The following is a 19,565-nucleotide window of genomic DNA, read 5'->3' on the forward strand; positions in this document are numbered from 1 at the left end:
TCATGATGCTAGGAGCCAAGCTAGCCGCAGTAGCGTAGAGAGAGGCAGAGTGGAGAGGTGTGTGTCTTCTACTGTCTGATGCTGTTTTCTACTCTGCTGTGCCGCACATGTTTCCCCACCGTAGTCTGCGGTTACAAAACTCATGTGATTATGGAATGTCACTATTGTATAAGGCATGTGGAAGGCGGAGGGTGATAACTGGCAGCGATGACATGTATAGGAGCTCTGAAGGATGCCAGCACACAGTGTCTTACTATTGGGATCCAAAACTTATAAACTGTAATAATTCTCAGAAGTGGGGGGGGTGGCGATGGGGTGAGGGAAAGAGGAATAGATGAAAGGGAACATACCTCTCTTCCTGGGTAAATTTCAATTTTACAATGACAGTTTATTTTTACCTTCTTTCCCTACCAAAAAAAAATATATATATAACTATATAGATATATAAAATAAATAACATACAAATATATATAATAAATAAGAACAATATTTTTAAATATATATATTCTAAATCAAAGGAACTTTTCTTTCATTCTATCCTACTTAATTACTAACAGACCACCAATTGACTATTAACTATTAACCCATTTCTAAACATATTCTGCCTTGAAATTTTTTTTTATTTTCTTGGTTTTTTTTTTCTCCATTGTAATTTTTAATTCCTTTCGTTAAGGAATTCAAGGGGAAAACATTCAGAATTGGACTTTTTGTGCATTAAACAAAACCACAACATTTTGCAGACACCACATATAAACAAAATCATATTTAAGAGCCTGGAATGTTGCTATAAACATCTTTTAGCTTTCAAACATACAGTAAATCTCCCAGGGCAAATATGACTCATTTCAGTAGCTTGGATTTTCCCTCCTGATCACAGTATTGCCTGAGAGTTTGCTAAGAGCTTTGAGCAATTCACAGAGCTGATAGGATATGTTTAGCGATTCTGCTTGCATTTCATATTATGAAAGAAAGTCACCAGGGTTTTTGGTACGTGGAAAAGAATAATGAAAGTATGTATGAGTTATTTTGTCCCATAATAGTTGATGAGTACATCTTTAACCCACATGAGATTTTAACTCTTAAGTTGGATCCCATATTAAGACCCAGGTTAAGACAATGATATAGAACCAAGAGTAAGGGAAATCAGAGAAAAGTAATTGACTAAGAAGTTGTTGTTCTTTAAAAAAAAAAAAAATGAAGAAGAAGTCATTATTGAGGCCTTCTCCTGAATCTAGCCTCTGTGAGGAGGGGAGAGCTGCAGAAACCTGGGGCGGGACCATGTTTGTGGTTGAGTGTCTCAGTTACAACCTGCAGTCTCCCCCTCAGCCAGCACCACCTTCTCTTGGACAACTCCTGATATGAAAGTGGAAATAGTGTGGGATGCAGGGAGCGGAGAGCCAATCTGAGAGTTTAGCCAACTGTCTACCCGCCCACAAGTTATTGTGAATTTGTAACTGGTGAACTACTGGTAAGATTGTTTCTTTTGGGTGGCGAGTCCGTTAGAATTTTGGGGGCAGTATTCTCTTTAAAACATAGGAATGTGGCACAGGCAGTTAAGGAAAGCAGAGAGACTTGGAAACCGATCTGCATGGGGACCTCTTTAAATCTTTAATAAACAGTGCTGTCTTCAGTAGCACCTACACTAAGTAAGATTGCAGCTATACAGAGGAGATAAGGATGGCCCCTGCTCAAGGATGACATGCAAATTCGTGAAGCATTCCATATTTTTTTTTAAAAAAAGTCTTTAATAGGGGCGCCTGGCTGGCTCAGTCGTTAAGCGTCTGCCTTCGGCTCAGGTCATGGTCCCAGGGTCCTGGGATCGAGTCCTGCATCGGGCTCCCTGCTCCGCGGGGGGCCTGCTTCTCCCTCTCCCACCCCCCCGCTTGTGTTTCCTCTCTTGCTGTCTCTCTCTCTGTCTGTCAGATAAATAAATAAAATCTTCAAAAAAATAATTTAATTAAAATAAAAATAAATAAAATAAAAAGTCTTTAATAAATAAGCCTCATTTTAGTGCCTCTGTGGCTTTCCTCACTTAACCTGTGGGTTTGCGTGTGTGTCTGTGTGTGGGCGTGCTTACCAAGCGCGAGGAATGTTGAAAAACAAAAGACTTTGAAGGTGACAATTCAAAGTCTGTTCAGTGGTGCTCTTGTCATCTGTTGCTTTACACCGTGGTTCTCTAATGGTGAAGATACTGGAAGAGATTCCCAGATTCATATCTATACCAAGTACTTTCTGGAGCCTGATAAATAACTGTTTCAGTTATTAAAGACTATTCTTCAAATATATATAAATGCAGTGGTTTATAAGACAGATTCCCTTTTATGTATTGTTGAATTTATAGACACTTTATGAAACACTTTATTAGTAAATAACAAAAATATAAGTAGTTGTCATGATATCCTAATGTTTCTTGATATTTTATTTTTTTAACTTTTTAAAAGATCTATTTAATAGAGAGAGAAAGCACAGGTGGGATGGGCAGAGGGAGACAGAATCTCAAGCAGACTCCACACTGAGCACAGAGCCTGACATGGGGCTCGACCTCACGACCCTGAGATCATGACCTGAGCCTAAACCAAGAGTCAGACGCTTAACCGACTGAGCCACCCAGGCGCCCCTCTTGATGTTTTAAAAGGATCCACCTTCTTAAAATAGTAGAAACCACTGCTATACAAGATATACAAGATTAAATAATTTCTCTGGTCCTGTCAGTTAGCAGTGGGCTGTCTTAATGTATGTTGATCTGACTTGGTTATTTGAAGTGACAGAGCATGGGGAATTCTCACTTCAAACCACCTGGAATGACTACTGTGAAGGGTGATGTGACAGAATCTTTCAAATTTAAATGCACATATACTATTCCACTTCCCAGTATCTGTCCTATAAAAGGGGTGCACAAGAAGGCATTGCAGCACTGTATGCAACAGAGAAAAACTAGGAAAAGCCCAAATGTCTGTCGATAGGAAAATGGTTAAATAAAGCGAGGGATCCTGTGCAGTAGATGATAAATTATGTCTTGGTGAACTTATTTAGAAAATCATCAAATATATTATTAAATTGTTTTAAGTTGCAAAATAATTGTATCATATATACCATGTATGTAAAAAAAAAAAAGATAGAATAGCAAGATTGCAAATCCAAACTTGACTAATTATTTGGTTGTCCAGGTAATTTTTCAGAGTAGTACTGTGATTATCAACATAAAATAAGTAAATTTACACTCATTATAGACTCAACCATACTTCTTTTTTATTTTCTCTAGGTCTTTAATGCTCCTAAACATGCAATAACATCAACTTCCTCCCCCTCCATAAAAAATGGTTATTGCTTTTCCTTATTCTATTTTTAAACCTGATTCCCCGGTAAGAGATCTTGTTTGGTTAATAAAATACATTGCCAGCATTTTTGCTTGAAAACTTTAGGGATCTACTGTAGTCTCAAATCAGAAAGCAGCAAAATGGGAAAAAACAAAATGAAAGCTAATAGGGCAATATTCTTCAGGCTATGGGGAACACGGTAAAAACAAAACGAAACAGCCTATACTATAGGTGAAATTATTATAAGAATTTTGCCAGTGTTGTGCAAGTCTTGAGAAATATTTGATGGGGAAAATGGGGTGTTGGGAATACTGGGGCAAGATGACTAGTGCCTTGCTTCAGTGTCTTACTACGGGAGCTTTGCCACTCTGCCTTTCTCTCATCTAGCATATTTTCAGACCCCGGCCCGTCCAAACGTAGACACTGATTCCTCAGTGACTTCCTTATTTGCCATGTCTGCAGTACTTTATTTATTTGAACTCTCTGTCTAAACGGCACAGCACGTAACATGATTATCTTGTTACTTGAATATACTGAGGGTGTAGAGCTCTAGTGGTAAAAACTTAAAACGTCTTCAGTGTAAAAGCCACAGCATTCCAAGAAAGTTTTCCCATTGCATAGTTCTGTTTTCTCTTATAACACCAGAGCCTTTAAGCTGCTGGTTCTGGGAATGAAAGAAAAACCAGTCCTCTCTCCTTTTTTGTACCACTGACACAATCAAATAACATCATGTAATTTTTATGGACTTTTGAGATTTTTTAAACTTATTCACACACACGCATGCACGCGCGCGCTTCCTTCCAAATATTTGATGAGCCATTTTGCTACCAGCAGCACTGGGCTTCCCGCAGTAAGATTGATCATATCTTTCGCCAGGTGTTCTCCAAGAGATGAGCGAAGGCAGTTAGCAGAAACAAAGCATAATACTCCATAGTAAACCTGCTTACACCCAGCATGGGTGGGAAAATTGTGGATTCTGGCCAATCAAAAATGTTATTTAATAGAGGTGCCCTACCTATCATTTGTGAGTTACCAGTTTCTTAGAAGAATAGATTGCAGTAAAGTGGTTAAATCTCTAATAAACATAGTTTAATCATTCTCAGATGATTCCGAGGGACTTGGAGTCCTGCTCTGCCCCGAGTCTCCTGGGAGCAGTAGCAGAATACCCCTGGGCTGCTTACTGCTGGCATTTGCTGAAGGTTCACGGAAGGAACAAAGGGACTGGTATACTTTTATTACAATCTGGTGGGCGGTTAGGTATGATTTCTACTAGTCAGCCGCATTTCAAATGTTTAAATCTGGTGTGCAGAGAATTAGAAATGTTAACATTTTGTTTTTACCTGAGTTTAAAGCAGAGGTTGTGCTAACATTTGATATATTAAGGATGCTGTGCACTCACCTTTTCTTTGGACAAATTCTGCTTATGGTGAAATTAGCACTCATTTACATTGCCGGTGTTGTATACCTTTCTGAAGGGCCATTTGCCAATGTGTGTCAGAAGCCTTTTAGGTGAGGATACTCTTAAACCCAGAAATGCTGACTTCTGAGAATTTTTCCTAGATAAATAGTTGAACACGTGATAAAAGTATATCTATAACGATGCCCTTTGCAGCCTCATTTATAAGAACATAAAGTTGAAAAAATCTTTAATTGTCCATCTACAGAAAATAGGTTACATTATAGTACATCCATATAATTACTATGTAGATCTATACAGAGAATACTGTGTTGCTGTTGAAAATTAGATTTTGCTAATGTGTTAAAAATAGTCATAAATAAAGAAAGTGTTTAGGAAATGATATGTATAACACAGTCCCACTTGGTTAAAAACAAAAGTATCTGTGCATGCATAACAAGATGTCTGGTAAAATATATCAGATGTTAGTCGTGTCCATATCTGAGTGGTATGATTAGGGAGCTGATTTTCACTTTCTCTTTTACACATCTGGTAATGTCTGGTTTAAGCAAATAAGAAATGTATGTTACTTTTAGAATCAGAAAAAAATTAAATGATTGAGTTGTTTTTCATTTTGAAAGAAAAGTAATAAGCTTGTGGGAGTCGCGTGAAGGGTAAGCTGCTGTGGATGAGGCCGAAAAGCTGAGCAACTCGCGGGGCTCATGGAGGGAGTCTCAGAGTCGAAGAATTTCCACACATACCAAGTCATTTAGCAGGGACAGAATTTCACTTCTAAAGTCAAGTGGTATGTGAATGAGCCAGGAACTGGGCATGTTGTGATTCAAAATACCAGGAAAGTATTTTGGCTCCTTGTTTGTTTTGAACTTGGGAAACAACTTTAATATGTTTCTTTATTAGTAGTAATAAAAGGTCCTTAAAAATCTAGCTCTAATAACTGTGTACCCTAGGCAAGAAGCTATACCAATGAAGAATACCAAACAAGAAGAGTTGGAAGAGACAGAGGAGAGGAGTGGTCTGGTTGTCAGGCCACCCATCCGAGGAGAAATCCAAGATGAAGGAAGGTTGAGTGTGACCTGGCCTAGATAGATGGCAGATCTAGTTGGGTAGGTGGGAGGTTGAAGGCAGTGACTTCTCAGATCGTTCAAGTATAGTGGGCAATTGAGGGTTTCACGTGAGATTCCATTTAGGGGAACGCGGGGGAGTTGTTTTTAGCATAGGATGTCCCAGATGGAGCTTTTAGGTCTCTTGCTTGTTTTGGAAAAGAAAGACCCCCAAGTAGTAGCCAGGACGTTATGGCTGATCCAGAGATGTAGAAGAACGAATTAAGCCTTTCTGTTTGATTAGCTTGGGAAGCAGTCATTAAGGACTCATTCTCCCTGCTGTGGTTAAAGCTGTCTGCTGAGAAATAAGCCAAAGGAATATTAGGCCAAGAATCTGAAGACTAAAGCCAAACCACTGGGAAGGGCTTTTGACTGCAAACTACAATGTGATTGAATTAGAAAGGAACATTTGATTCATGTCATGCTGTCACCTCAAATTCAACAAGTCTAAAATTGAACTCATCTTTCCTCACAAAGCAGCTCCTCAACTGAACTTTGCTAATAACAACAAAATATTGCACTGTAAAACGCCTTACCATAACATATCCGGTATTTCATTTGATTGTCACACACTTACAGGCAAGGGACTTTAACTCAGGTTGAAGGGCTGGGCTGCCAGCTAGTAAGAGAGCAGTTCTAGGAACCAGTTTTACTGAGTTCTAACCTAGTCCTCCTCTAATGACAGCACACCATCCTTCTCTCCATGTCTGTGGAAATAAACCAGTGAGTTTCACAGAATTACTATGACATTTTATTTATGTTGGCAGTTGAGTATTGCACACTAGCAGATTTTAGTAAGTATGAAGTCAGATTTTCTAAAGCAACAAAGAGCAAACCAACCAACCTTTGGAATTGTTAATCCTGTTTTTTATAGGTGAAAAACATTCATAGCATTCGTATTCTTGAAGTCAAAGATAGAAGCAGATGAAATAAAGTGCCGGATCTAAGCCTGAAGATGTCTCATATGTAATCTAACATAAGCAAACCATCATCGATTATAGTTGGTTCCTATTGTTGGTACAAAGTATATGGTTCTGCTGTTTTATTTTCTTTCCTTTGTAAATTATTTCAGGTTTGTCATTATGTAAGAATTATAAGCATGAAATGTTTATGTCTGGATTTCTATTTGTAGATGTGTAAATGACACCGTAAGAAAAGCACTTTAACCCCCCAATGTAAAAAGCAGCCCGCTGCGCAATGCAGCTCCATCCCAGCCCAAGGCCCCATCAGGCCAGCTTGGCCCCCGGCCAGCCAGCCATGCCATGCCTCCTTGGCACTCTGTATCTCAGTATGCGTTTCTCCTTCACAAGGAACCAGGGTAACCATGCAGGTCGTTTTCTCTTGAGTTTGGACATCTGTGGTCTCCCAGCTCCAATTCTTTATTTGGGAATAAGTATTAATTGAAATGTACGTAATGTAGTGACAGTGACTGTATAATTTTCCTAAAGAGGTATTTGCTTCAGACAAACTACAAAAGCTGAATAACACATATGTGTGCAGAGCCCTCTGTGCCTCCTCTCCCTACCTCAGCTGTTGGGTTTCTCTCTCTGTTTACACCCGGGGGCTACCATGATGGGCCCAACATGTGGGTGGTAGAATCCTAATGCATGTTTTTTAGAGCAAAGGAGGGGGCTTTACAGGGAGCCACACTGACTTGGAAGTCCTCCTATCAGTTGTCAATAACACCTTCCCTCTCCAGTGAAAAGGAACTGAAAGGAAAAAATAAAATCCAAGCCAAGAGCGTATCCTACTCTCCATTTTAATTAGCAGTTTGGGCCTATTAATGCCCAAATCCTGGCTTGATAACTTGATTCTTTTCTGTCCTTTGTGACAGTGTCTACACAAATAATCTATACGACATGCTGAATCTTTTAAATAAGGGTTTTGATTATTTTTTGATTCAGTGCTTTGGATTTCTTCTTCTAAATCTTAACATGCTAATAAGCAGCTTAGTGAAGAAATCTAAATACACTAACCCACAGCCTGCTTTTGTGCATTTTTTTTTTTTTAGGTTAAGCTATTATTTGATCATTGTAAATTGTCCTGTGTAGCTATTAGACCCATGCTTTTCAGATACTTAAAAGTTTGCAAACTATGCAGATCAAGTCTCTAGGCAATGGAACGATCCATTTAGAACTGTCTGGTTCAGTCGGTGGTCGAGCTCAGGAAAGAACCTGATGAAGATTGTTGGCAGTTGGTAGCTCAAGAGGTTGTCTTTGTGATGTCGCAGGATCGCCTACCAGAGGAACGATGACGATGAGGAAGAGGCCGCCCGAGAACGGCGCCGCCGCGCCCGGCAGGAGAGGCTGCGGCAGAAGCAGGAGGAAGAATCCCTGGGGCAGGTGACTGACCAGGTGGAGGTGAATGCCCAGAACAGGTACTGTCCTTTTCGGAATGGAGAATTTCTAAGTCACTTCTTAGCCTGTCTGATGAATGGAACGTGTTGGGCAAAGCATTCCCTTCTCAGCCCGGCTCAACTCTTTCTCAGTCTAACTTGTTCAGCTATTTTTGTGGTCATTGTGGCACCTAAGCAGACTGGACAGTCAAACTGATTTAGACATTCAGACACCACTACTCCTTTCTCTTCCCCTCTCCCATCTGCTACACACACCCCAATTGAAGTGTTTTGTTTTGTTTTATAGTCTAGTAATCTTTTTATTTACTAACTATGATGAGTTACATCTTTAAGTAAGGAAAGCTATTTACATTCATTCTTTAGGGTATTGTCATCTGTTTTGAACTGAAGATTTATTAGCTTAATAGTCCTCTATGCCTCCCAGTAGCAAATAATACTTCAATTTTTAAAGTAGACATAAATCGCAAATGCCTTAGTTTTCCTGATCTACAGCCTCAGTCAGTATTCTCTGATCACTACGATATTCAGCAAGGTGCAGAATCCTGTTTAATATAATGTAATTATTCAAACAAGCTTGAGAGTTTACTAGCACATTTTTTCCTATACAGGCCTTGGTAGTGATCAGGACAGTTGAAAGCTCTTAATAGGTTCAGCTTCTTCAAAATGGGCTTTTATAAATTCACACATATGAGGTCATACAGTTCATCATGCCACTTGGGAGTATATGTCATTTATATGCCCCAAGGTATAAAAAAGATGAGAATATTTGGGGGTGGGGATGGAGAAAAAAATTAATTTTTATCTACAATTATGGACTGAATAAATGTAATGAAACTACCACATAACATCTTGTGTATGGTTTTGGTTTTAGTCTATTTTATTTTGTGTATGTTGGGAGGACATTGTTGATAGTTCCTTTAAGTCAATCTAACAGGAAAATCTGAAGGAAAACAGTTCTGGCCTCTTTAACCTAAATATGAGTGGGTACACAGGTTTCTGAAAGTCTTGAAGATTCTGTCAGGCCGGATGAATTCAATAAGGAAATCTATTGGTTAGGTGGAGACGTAGAGACCTTGTTTCTTGGTAAGTAGCTTCTAATTAGGGAGGAAATATGGCAAAGAGGTTGTGGGTACGTTCTCTGGGGTTCATACTGGCTCTGAATTCCAACTTGCCCTTTCCCTGTGTTTCTTCAGTTAAATGGAAATGAAAATTGTACCTCTCTCTTAGGAATGTTGTTAAATTTAAATGAAATTATACTATATATGAAACCCATGGTGCCTTGCACATAATAAGCACCTAATTTTAACTATTATCAGGAAAATGTTATCAGAGCCTTACAGAAGAGGCCTGCATAGTCATTCACTGTCTTTTCTATTTTTGAGTTTAACAAGAAGGGAAAGAAAAAGTTTTAAAATGGCATTCTGAGGCCTTTCCTGAATCTTGTTATTAACAGTGGCTTAAAAGTTACTAGTAGTATTCTTGCTTTTAAAATCTTGCTTCTACTTGGGTTTTTCTTCTTTTTTCACATTTATTAGTAGTAATTATTTCGTTGTGTTGATTAATTCACAAATTCTTTTTCAGTAAAACATTCTTTTTTTTTTAAAGGTTTTATTTATTTATTTGAGAGAGAAAGAGAGCAACAAAGTGAGGGGGAGCCGAGGGAGAGAGGGAAGCAGACTCCCCGCTGAGCAGGGAGTCTGACTCGGGGCTCGATCCCAGGACCCTGAGATCATGACCTGAGCCGAAGACAGACACTTAACCAACTGAGCCACCCAGGCACTCCTTCAATAAAGCATATTCAGATCTGAGAATATATAATTTATCTCTGACATATTAATTATCCACAAGAAGAATTAGTGTTCTTCATGGGGCTGAACGACCCTAAATGGTACTCAACTCCACTGACAGTTGTTGTTATGATTTATAAGTAGGCAGAGAAAGATCCAGTAGAATCTGGTTTTTATTGTTGTTGTTGTTTTTAGAGAGAGAGAGAGAGCTTATGCACATGTGAGTGGTGGTGGGGGAAGGCTGCAGAGGGAGAGAGAGAGAATCATAAGCAGGCTCCATGCTCAGCACGGAACCCAAAGTGGGGCTCTATGTTACAACGCTGAGATCATGACCTGAGCCAAAATCAAGAGTTGGACACTTAACCGAGCGAGCCACCCAGATGCCCATATCTGTTGGTTTCTTAATTCAAGAGTACTTTCATCTGGCTAACACTTTGGAATTTATGGTACCTTTTAAAAATTATTTGAATTCAGGGGCGCCTGGGTGGCTCAGTCAGTAAAGCATCTGCCTTTGGCTCAAGTCATGATCCCAGGGTCCTGGGATCGAACCCCGCATCGGGCTCCCTGCTCAGCGGGAAGCCTGCTTCTCCCTCTCCCACTCCCCCTGCTTGTGTTCCCTCTCTCACTGTGTCTCTATCTGTCAAATAAATAAATGAAATATTTAAAAAAAAATAATTTGAATTCCGTTGATCCAAATTCCTTACGTGTAGATGTTTCCCCTTAAATTCTAAGCTATTTGTATTTTTAGGGAAATTTAATACTTATATGTCTAATTCATGGAGACAGTGTCCTACAGCAAGAGTTAAAGCCAAGAAAGTTTAAAATCTAGCCTTTACTCTGCCATTTCTTATTGTTAAATGTGAAATATGTTTTTCCAAAATTAAGTGAACTCGAACTTCAAAAGGGCCCAGTTCAGTATGAACCATGAAATTTGATGGAGTTTCTAAACATTACAAGACACATTCTTCCAACTCTGGTCACAGTTTCTGGTATCACATGACTGGTTGTTTCCTGCCAGTGGAGACCAATAGCCCTGGCTTTGAGCTGTAATAGTGAATGAGGTGATAGGTATGGTACAGTTTGATTTTTAGAGATTTTCTTTTCTTTTATAATAAGTATCAAATTTAACTATTCTTTGTCTACTATAAAGAAGGGCAAAAGACTCTTTATTCATGGAAATCTTGACAAAGAATGCAGATGATGTATGTATTAGGGTAATGTCAGCTGCTATAACAACAAGCGCCAAGTTTTAGTAACTTAATGCAATAACACAAATGAGTCCAATGTGGGCATTTTTGAATAGTAGATAGAACTGGTCACCTACTTTCTTTCCTCTTGTAACTCTTGTCAACTCCTGGGGCTTTAAAGCTTTCTGATCTAGTCAAGAGAGATAGAGATGGTAGAGAATGCACTTCTGTTTCGTAATTGTCTTGATCTAGACACATCACTTCTGCTCACACTCAACTGGAAATTACTGTACACATGGCTCCACCTAGATGCAAGGAAGAGGGGAGGGTTGGAAACAGAATCCTTGACAGGCTGTGACTTCCCTGGGACTGTGGAAGGAGGAGCATGAATTATGATGGATGGGTTGGATGTCTGTACCATGGGGGTCACTGGCATAAGTACGGCATCCCCACACTATGATGTACACTTTCTTCCTTTCCAAGTGCCTTGTGTCCCACAGATCTAGCTCAGGAATTCTAGGTGACTTGGCGACAGGTGAAAATACTATATGATACTAGAGGAATTCACTCATTTCTCAGTTTGGTCCTTGTCTTAGTTTGAGTTGCCCAAGAAGCAGATTTTGAAACAGAACAGATTTAAGCACAAGTAGTTTATTTGGGAACCTATCCCAGGAAACACCGGTCGCAGTGTGGGAAAGTGAACCGAGGAAGGGAGAGCAACCAAATAAAGGTTTCATGGCCACCACTGGGATCCGGAGCTTACCTCCACCGGGAGACTCTGAGATCCAGTGCAGCGCAGGCACCTCAGAGTTACGGGACTCAAAAGGTGAGGGGAGCCGGGGTATTTATACACTAATGCTTCTGCATTTTGTTTGACGGCTGCCCCAAGGGGCATTGCTCCTGAAAGCACTTCGGCAGGTAGAGTAGCCGCTGTTGGCCAGAGAAGACCAAGGGCAGAGGCCTGCGTGTGCGGTCTGCTGAACGCCAGGCAGGCCGGCGTGAGCAGGATACCAGGGGCGGGGTGTCCCCTGGGCACGCACGCCACCACCAGCCTCGGGCCCGGCGCGCGTCAGGCTTCGCGGATGCCGTTGTCCCATTAATCAGCAGGCTGTCTTTGGTGTCGTTTCTCTTGTCCAGTGTGGCCGACGAGGAGGTGAAGACGAGCACCTCGCCCGCGCAGGTGGAGGGCGACGACGAAGCTGCGCTCCTGGAGCGCCTGGCTCGGCGGGAGGAGAGACGCCAGAAACGCCTTCAGGAAGCCCTGGAGCGCCAGAAGGAGTTCGACCCCACGGTCACGGACGCGGGCTTGCCGCTCCCCAGCAGAAGGCTGCACAACAACGCGGCCGACAGCGAGGCCGCCGAGAAGGAAGGAAAGAGCGAGCGTGGCCAAGAAAGATACGAGATAGAGGAGACGGAAATCATCACCAAGTCCTATCAGAAGAACGACTGGAGGGACGCTGAGGAGAAAAAGCAGGAAGAAAAAGAAAAGGAGGAAGAGGAGGAAGAGAAGCCAAAGCAAGGGAGCCGGGAAGAAAATCAGGTAGAGGTGACGGTGGAAGGTGGAACAACAGGAACAGCGGCCCTGCCGTTGGAAACGGGGCAGCTCAGGGCAGAAGAGCCTAGAACAGAGGGGGAGCGGGAGCGGGGTTCAGACGAGGCCGCCCACAATGGTGGGATGGAGACGGAAGGGAGGGAGCAAGCAGAGGCAGACAGGGCCAGGCTAGCAGCGGAAGAAAGAGCAAGAGCTAAAGCTAAGCAAGAGCAGAGGGTAGCAGAGGAGCAAGCAAGACTGGAAGCAGAAGAAACAGCGGCTGCACAAGAGAGAGAAAGGAGGGAGGCGGCCGAGAGGGAGCGGGTTGAGCAAGAGAGAAGAGCAGCGGAGGAGAGGCAGCGGGCAAAGGCGGAGGAAGAGGAGAAAGCTAAGGTAGAAGAGCAGAAGCTTCCGCAGCTAGAAGAGAACAGAAGCGAAATGCAAGAGAAAAAGCACAAAGGGGAAAAGGTAGACGAGAAAATGGAAGGGAAGTGGGTAAATGAAAAGAAAGTACAAGAAGATAAACTCCAGACAGCTGTGCAAAAGAAACAGGTACAGTAAACATTTTGCACCCAGTGTGTGATGCCTGTGACTTATGAGAAATGTAATGCACATCAGACTTGGGACCCAGGCACGATCCTGCAGCCCCACGTGCTTGCTCGTTTGGCAAGCTGTTCATTTTTTTCGGCCATAGCAATATGCAAGCATGAAGCAATCGATCGATGGCTAAATATTCAATCAACCAAATTTACTGGGACAGCCAGAGAGAAATTAATTGCTCTGTGCTTGCTTGTTATGAATACCAGAAAAATGAATTAACCCAAATATGATAAACGTAGCAGTGCTGTGTTGACTTGTAATTCTGCACCTGCATCTAAATTCATTCCTTTTAACAACTTATCTCTAGCCATGGGTCTACATGAGGCAAGAGGACCATAAGTCCTCCCTTTATCCATGTGTTTGGCATTTAATTAAAAATTTATAAAAGTTGGGATGGGATAATGACACGAAGAATCATGGTCAGAAATTTCATCTTAAGAAAGCAAAAGTAAGCCCCTTGAAATAAGCTGGTAATAAAGGAGGGAAAGAAGCCAGTTTGGACCCTTCATTAAGTATGTCAAAACCATGATTTGCCATCATGTAGACCTGAGCTTAATGCAGACTTGCAGAAAGCCATTCATCTGGGGTGGCATCAATTTATAACTGACTGGTAATTAAGAGCATACATTTTGCTGCTTTTACCATCGGGATGACACAAATAAATTCATGTAGCTGAGAAAGGTGGAAATCAGGGGAAGGAGGTGTTTGCAAGCTGTGAAAGATTTTTTTTTCTGTCTGCAAACCTGCATTAAAAGCACTCTACCTAACCAGGGCCTGCATCCCTACCCCTCCCCCCAACAAAAAGGAAAAAAAAAAAAGAGAAAGAAAGAGATGCTTGCATACTCACCTTTGCATAGAGAACTCTCTGTCACTGAGTCTGCATTGTGCTGAAGTTGTCTTTCACTCCTGCTTTTTACAAGGGGCTTATGACCACAGCTACATTTGAGACCCATCAGAAACAAAATGCACCAAGGCACACACAAGTTTTGTAAACATGCACAAAGGACCACCACGTCACGCTAGATTTCAGGGAGCACAATGGCAGGCACGTGAGAATCCCACATTGCTGTTTAGAATCACTGGCACCCAGGGTTATGTGAGCACTGAATCAGCAAAATCCTAAGCCACATGCAAAGTGAGCTGAGCACCCTCTCACTCTTGTAAGCTAGAAAGGGCTTCTTTTAAACGAGTGACCTTGCCACTCTTGAAAATAAAAAGGAAGAAGAAAAGGGGGCCAAAGCACAAGCTAAAAGAGAAAAGTCCCAGGAAGACAAGCCTACCTTCAAAAAAGAGGTAAATATTATTGAAAAATAACCTAATCATAAAGCAACGGAGAGCAGTGATCCATGACATTTCAGGTCTGCTCATCTCAAAGTTATAAATAATAAATAATATAATATTTTATTTATTAAATAATAATAAAATTATTACCTCTGATTCAGTGTTTTTCAAGCCATGACTTGACTTCATGATTCATTGAATGGTGAAATTAACTTAGAGTATCTCAAAAGTAGTTAAATGTGTCAATGGACATTTTAAGACATGAAATTGAATAGAAGACATCAGAGGGCATCGTAAACAGTATTACGTTGTGATAGAAATTGTCCTGGCTGTGGGTCACAGAAAGCTTGAAAAACACTGCTCGGATCCATTTTTCCCACTTTCTCCTCTTCTAAGTGCTATTTTTTTCCTCCTTGGACCATCCTACTTTCATTTCAATTGTGGAATATTTCCAACTGGCTTTGATTAATGATTTAGCTTTCCAAAGGAAAAACACTCCCCCACATCTCAGTAGAAAATTCGATGAACTGAAGACGGTATTTGGTTTTCAAAAGCAAAGTTTGGCAAAATGTTCTGCATTGCATTTCTGAGGCACACACAGGAGCTGGTGCCAGGGTGTTTGACTGTAGGTAAGTAAGCGAGTCAGTGGAACAGGGCCAGGTGTAGAGAGAATGTCATTAAGCCCCACATGACCAAAACGCCCCATCAGAAAGCCTGACCGCGTTTTAACCATTGTACTTACGTTAGCTCCAAGTAATCCTAAAAATTGTGACAATATCTCATAAGTTCAAAGTGCTTAAACATGGTAAAACTAAATTATCAAAGGTAGGAAGATTTGGATTACTTTGTGCATGGGACTGAATCAGAGCTGTTGAGGGCCAGCTCGAATGGACTCCTGTTGCACGTCTCTGCCCATTATGGCACATAGTAAGAAACAGAAAAATCCATATTTAGAAAATGAGGTAACCAGATTAAGCAGGGGGATGGTTATTTTCTTAAATGCTTCTTCATAAGCCTCACAGAAAAAAGTTAAGAACCCCTAGATCATGTTCTATTTATTTTGGTTGAGATGTACTGCCTTCCTGTTTCTAATAGAACTTGAGGGTGTTTGGGAGTAAATACCGAATGCAAACACCGCCCATTTAAAGGAAGGTGGAAGCCTAAACGCTAAGAACTAGAAAGCTGAATTTGGTTCAAATGAGGCAGCTAAGGAAATGGTTGAATATTGTTGGGAATGCACAGAATAGAAGAACACCTGCAGATTCATCTAAAAAAATGGAAGTTACTGGGAGCTAAATTCAAACACAAATGTCCCACTTGGGCTCTTCGATAAAGCTGGTGTTTGGTGGTGAGTAGCTTTCCAGAAGGAAGAGGACATGAAGTCCTAACTCAGTCGGGGAGGGGAAGCTGAAAGAGCACTGTTTGGATTCTGTATTTAAAATGTAATTGACTTCCTTCAGATGTGATTTTTTTTAAGGTTTTTTTTTTTATTTATTTGACAGAGAGGTAGCACAAGTAGGCAGAGCAGCAGGCAGAGGGAGAGGGAGCCCGCTGAGCAGGGAGCCCCACATGCAGCTCCATCCCAGGACCCTGGGATCATGACCTGAGCCGAAGGCAGCCGCTTAACCGACTGAGCCACCCAGGCACCTCGTGATTTCTTTTTAATGACACAAACATTCTGCCTTTCTATTGTGCCCCTGAGCGAGGAAGGGCTTGTGAGTGGTCACCCAAATCATCCTTCTGCCTCTTTTCTGAGCGAGGAAGGGCTTGTGAGTGGTCACCCAAATCATCCTTCTGCCTCTTTTCAGAGAAGGCCCCAGTCCCAACAGTATCAGTGGTATAACCATCTCAGACCTGCCCCTTTCCCAGTTTGCTCTGCACCCCCTTCTGGAGTCCCAAAACTTTTGGCCTCTTTTTTTTACACAAGGGCAGATTAGCCACTCAACCCAGGCTCAAAAAAAAAAGAAAAGAAAAGAAAAGAAAAAAAAAATCTGGCATTCCTGCTTTAACATTGCATATGTAAATTACTAGTTGAATGACTAGATTTCCCCCCTCCAGCTAGTTGTGTGGTTACTTTATATAAACAACTTTGAATTATATTTTACATGATTTAGCCATTTCCAACACCCTCCTCCTTTTTTTCCCCCCTTTTTGTTAAAAAACAACAACAAAAAAATTCCTTTCAAGGAGCTAAACAGGATCGGTCAACCACAAGTAAACACAAACATCACGTGAGACTTCTTAGAGAAAACATTTCCAGAGGTCCAATACCTCAGGAAAAAACTGTCTTTCTCCCCCTGCAGCCCTGCAGTTTTAACTGTTTGTAGTGATGGATCACAGAACATCACCAACCTTGAAACTTAGGTTTCTTTTTCTCCTCTCCAATTATAAAATGCCTCTTTTTAGTTCTTCACCCCGGAGTTGTTGTTGTTGTTTTTTTCCTGGCCTCTAACAGAAAACCTGCTTCCAGCAGAGTTGTTCATATAATATTGGAACTGATATTCCTATCATGTACCAAAGTTTCCCAAACATGGGCGTGCATATAAATCACCTGGAATCTTACGAAATGCAACATCTGACTCAGTGGGTCTGGGGTGGAGCTTACCAGTGAGGTCCTTGTTATTTGCAGACCGAACTTTCAGTAGCAAAGATATCCATGTGGCAGACATTGGACCCAGAAAAGGAATTGAGCCTCCTGAGTCTAACAGAAATGTGTCAGACCTAATGTGAAATGTTGTAACTTACATCAGTTCTTGTCACTCTCCTGAAATCAGATAATGCAAAGCATTACTCTACAGAGACTGACAGCTCAGTCTTTTTGACTTGCGCACTTGACATTTTGAGGGTCTCTCTGGCACCAGGACATGTCCCTTGAATTCCCACCCCCCCATACACCCATGTATTAGCCCATTGGATATCCCAAATATCCAGATGTCACATTTGACCAGAGCCTCTCATATGCTAATATTATCTGAATGTGAAGCACATTAACTCTTCAGGATACTTAGCCACCTATGAACCCATCACAGATTTTCTTCACCGTAACATTCTGACCTAGCAGATCAACTGCTTTTCCCTCAGAATCTCATGCGTTTAGGTTGAATCCATCAAATCTATTCCACTATGCTCCTTAAAATTTAAGGGCACTATGGAATGAATGAATGAATGAATTTATTTTCCAGAAAATTACTTGCAAACTCAAATCATTATTTCTCTGAGAATTTTTCTAAGAGAGTCTTCCAAAGAGAATATAAGCATACCATCCTCTATAATCTTTGCCAATAAAGGCAGAGCTGGAAAAAAAGGGGGACGGGATTTTTCTTCTCTTAGACATGTATTGTTTTAAAAACCTACTTTATACACATTTTTGGTCAGTGAGTCAGATAATGCATTTTGGGAGAATGGAAGTCTCTCTGACTCCAAAATAGGAGAAGTGAGTTAAAGGGAATTTCTCTTTGCGTGGTGCTCCGCAAACCATGAGATTTGACTCAGAATGTATTTTGTGGGTTCCCTGAAATGGGACACCCCTCCCCCCAGATTTGCATCCGCAGATACTTCTTAACCAGGAGACAAACCCCAGTCCCTGGTATGTGGGGCAATATCCAGCAGTGAGGGTCAGGACGAGAACAGGCATTTCCTGCCCCTGCCTGCCTGGTGACCACCACTGGGAGCTGCAGTCAAGCTGTAGGACCGGCCAGAGCTTACCTCTCTTCTCTCTAGCCTTTCACGACAAATCAGGAGCCAAGACGGAAATGACAAGGTGAAGGGTGAGGAAGGAATCCTCTGGTCCAACCTCTCTTCTTATGTATGTAGAGCCAACCTCCCTGAGAAATCAGGTGACTTCATTTTAGCTAGTCTGTTGACAGCACTGGAGCAAAAACTCAGCCTCTCTGACTTCCAGGCAGAGCTCTCAGAGAGAATGGCAAAACAACAGCTCCCCTTTTTAAAGCATGACCAAGGAATAGCCTTGGAGAAAGATTGAAGTTTCACCTAATTAGGGCAATGTGGTAGTGAATAGTCCATCTGTGGTAATTTAATCAAGTAACATCCAAAGAAGGCAGTCAGGCAATGGACTACTCAAGGCTCATCAGTAAAGAGAAAAAAAAGTACTGTGCTTAGGACGACATGCGCTTTAGGAGTAAGTGTTCAGAGGGCATCAGAGGAATAGCTGGAAAGAGGTGAGTGATCAGATAAAGGGAGGCCAGCCTGGGTGCCTGAAGGCCCAGTTTCTTGTGCCCACCCTTCCTCTGTTGCTTGCTTTAGAACCTTAGTGTCTTGTCACTGGTTATGTTGAAAAGAGCAATAATGGATCTCTCCTGCTTTCACCCCCATCCTTAAAGAATGGGTGAGCTGATACAGGTAATCTCAACCCCCTAACAAGCTATGTAAATTTCACTTTCCTTGGAAATAATGTGTCTCATTTACTGTGAGGACCTTGTAATACAAAACTCCCAAAAATTAAAGCTAGCACCCACTCTCCGTATATCACCTTCCTCTGTCTCCCCAGCCATCACAAAACCACTTCTGGTTTCCTATTCCATTCGAACTGTAGTGGTTTAGATGACTACAGACATGGTCCCACAGGTCTGAGTCGTCTCCCTAAAGGTAGGGTTATTATGTCTTCCATCCTCAGACCCTAGTTACTCATTTGATTAAAATACAAGGGTGGGCTTCCTCTGCCATCTGCCAAAATTGGCTTGGCAGATCTGGTGGGTTTTCTTGGTAGGTTTCCTTTTTCCCTCCTCAACACAGTTGGGTTCTTTTCAAAGACACAGTCTTCATCCAAGAAAAAACCCGTCCAACCAACCCGGACATTCTCCCATCAATGCCACACTAATGATCACTCTTTTCAGTGGGAACTACAAAGAGCTGCTCTTACATGGAATTCCCAGAATACAAGGGTTTCCAAACAGTAACACCTCCACTGCTCTTGAAAATAAAACCCCAGTGAAATCAAGGGATGATCTTGGTTTCCTAAAATTGTGGTCT

The 19,565-nt window shown here is 41.5% G+C and overlaps 1 protein-coding gene and 1 pseudogene across 7 annotated transcripts in view; both read left to right on the plus strand.

Annotated features, from left to right (window-relative positions):
• CALD1 (caldesmon 1) overlaps window positions 1-19,565 on the plus strand; it is a 181,419-nt gene that overhangs the window by 133,994 nt on the left and 27,860 nt on the right. For 4 of the 7 annotated variants that reach the window (XR_012380346.1, XR_012380349.1, XR_012380347.1 and 1 more), the window contains 3 exons: window positions 8,065-8,211; window positions 12,302-13,247; window positions 14,514-14,588. Coding sequence is in view for 2 of the 7 variants with exons in the window: in XM_025854954.2 (XP_025710739.1) it covers window positions 8,065-8,211; window positions 12,302-13,247; window positions 14,514-14,588 (1,168 nt within the window). In the remaining 5 variants the exon portion in view is untranslated. The remainder of the gene's footprint in view (window positions 1-8,064; window positions 8,212-12,301; window positions 13,248-14,513; window positions 14,589-19,565) is intronic. The other 3 variants (XR_012380350.1, XM_073899234.1, XR_012380348.1) reach the window with 2 other exon arrangements.
• Window positions 1,631-1,729, plus strand: LOC112811090 (U6 spliceosomal RNA; annotated as a pseudogene).

This window comes from Callorhinus ursinus, unplaced genomic scaffold (genome assembly GCF_003265705.2).
Source record: "Callorhinus ursinus isolate GAN/ISIS: 27379988/994484 unplaced genomic scaffold, GSC_fseal_2.0 scaffold12, whole genome shotgun sequence".
Taxonomy (NCBI): domain Eukaryota; kingdom Metazoa; phylum Chordata; class Mammalia; order Carnivora; family Otariidae; genus Callorhinus; species Callorhinus ursinus.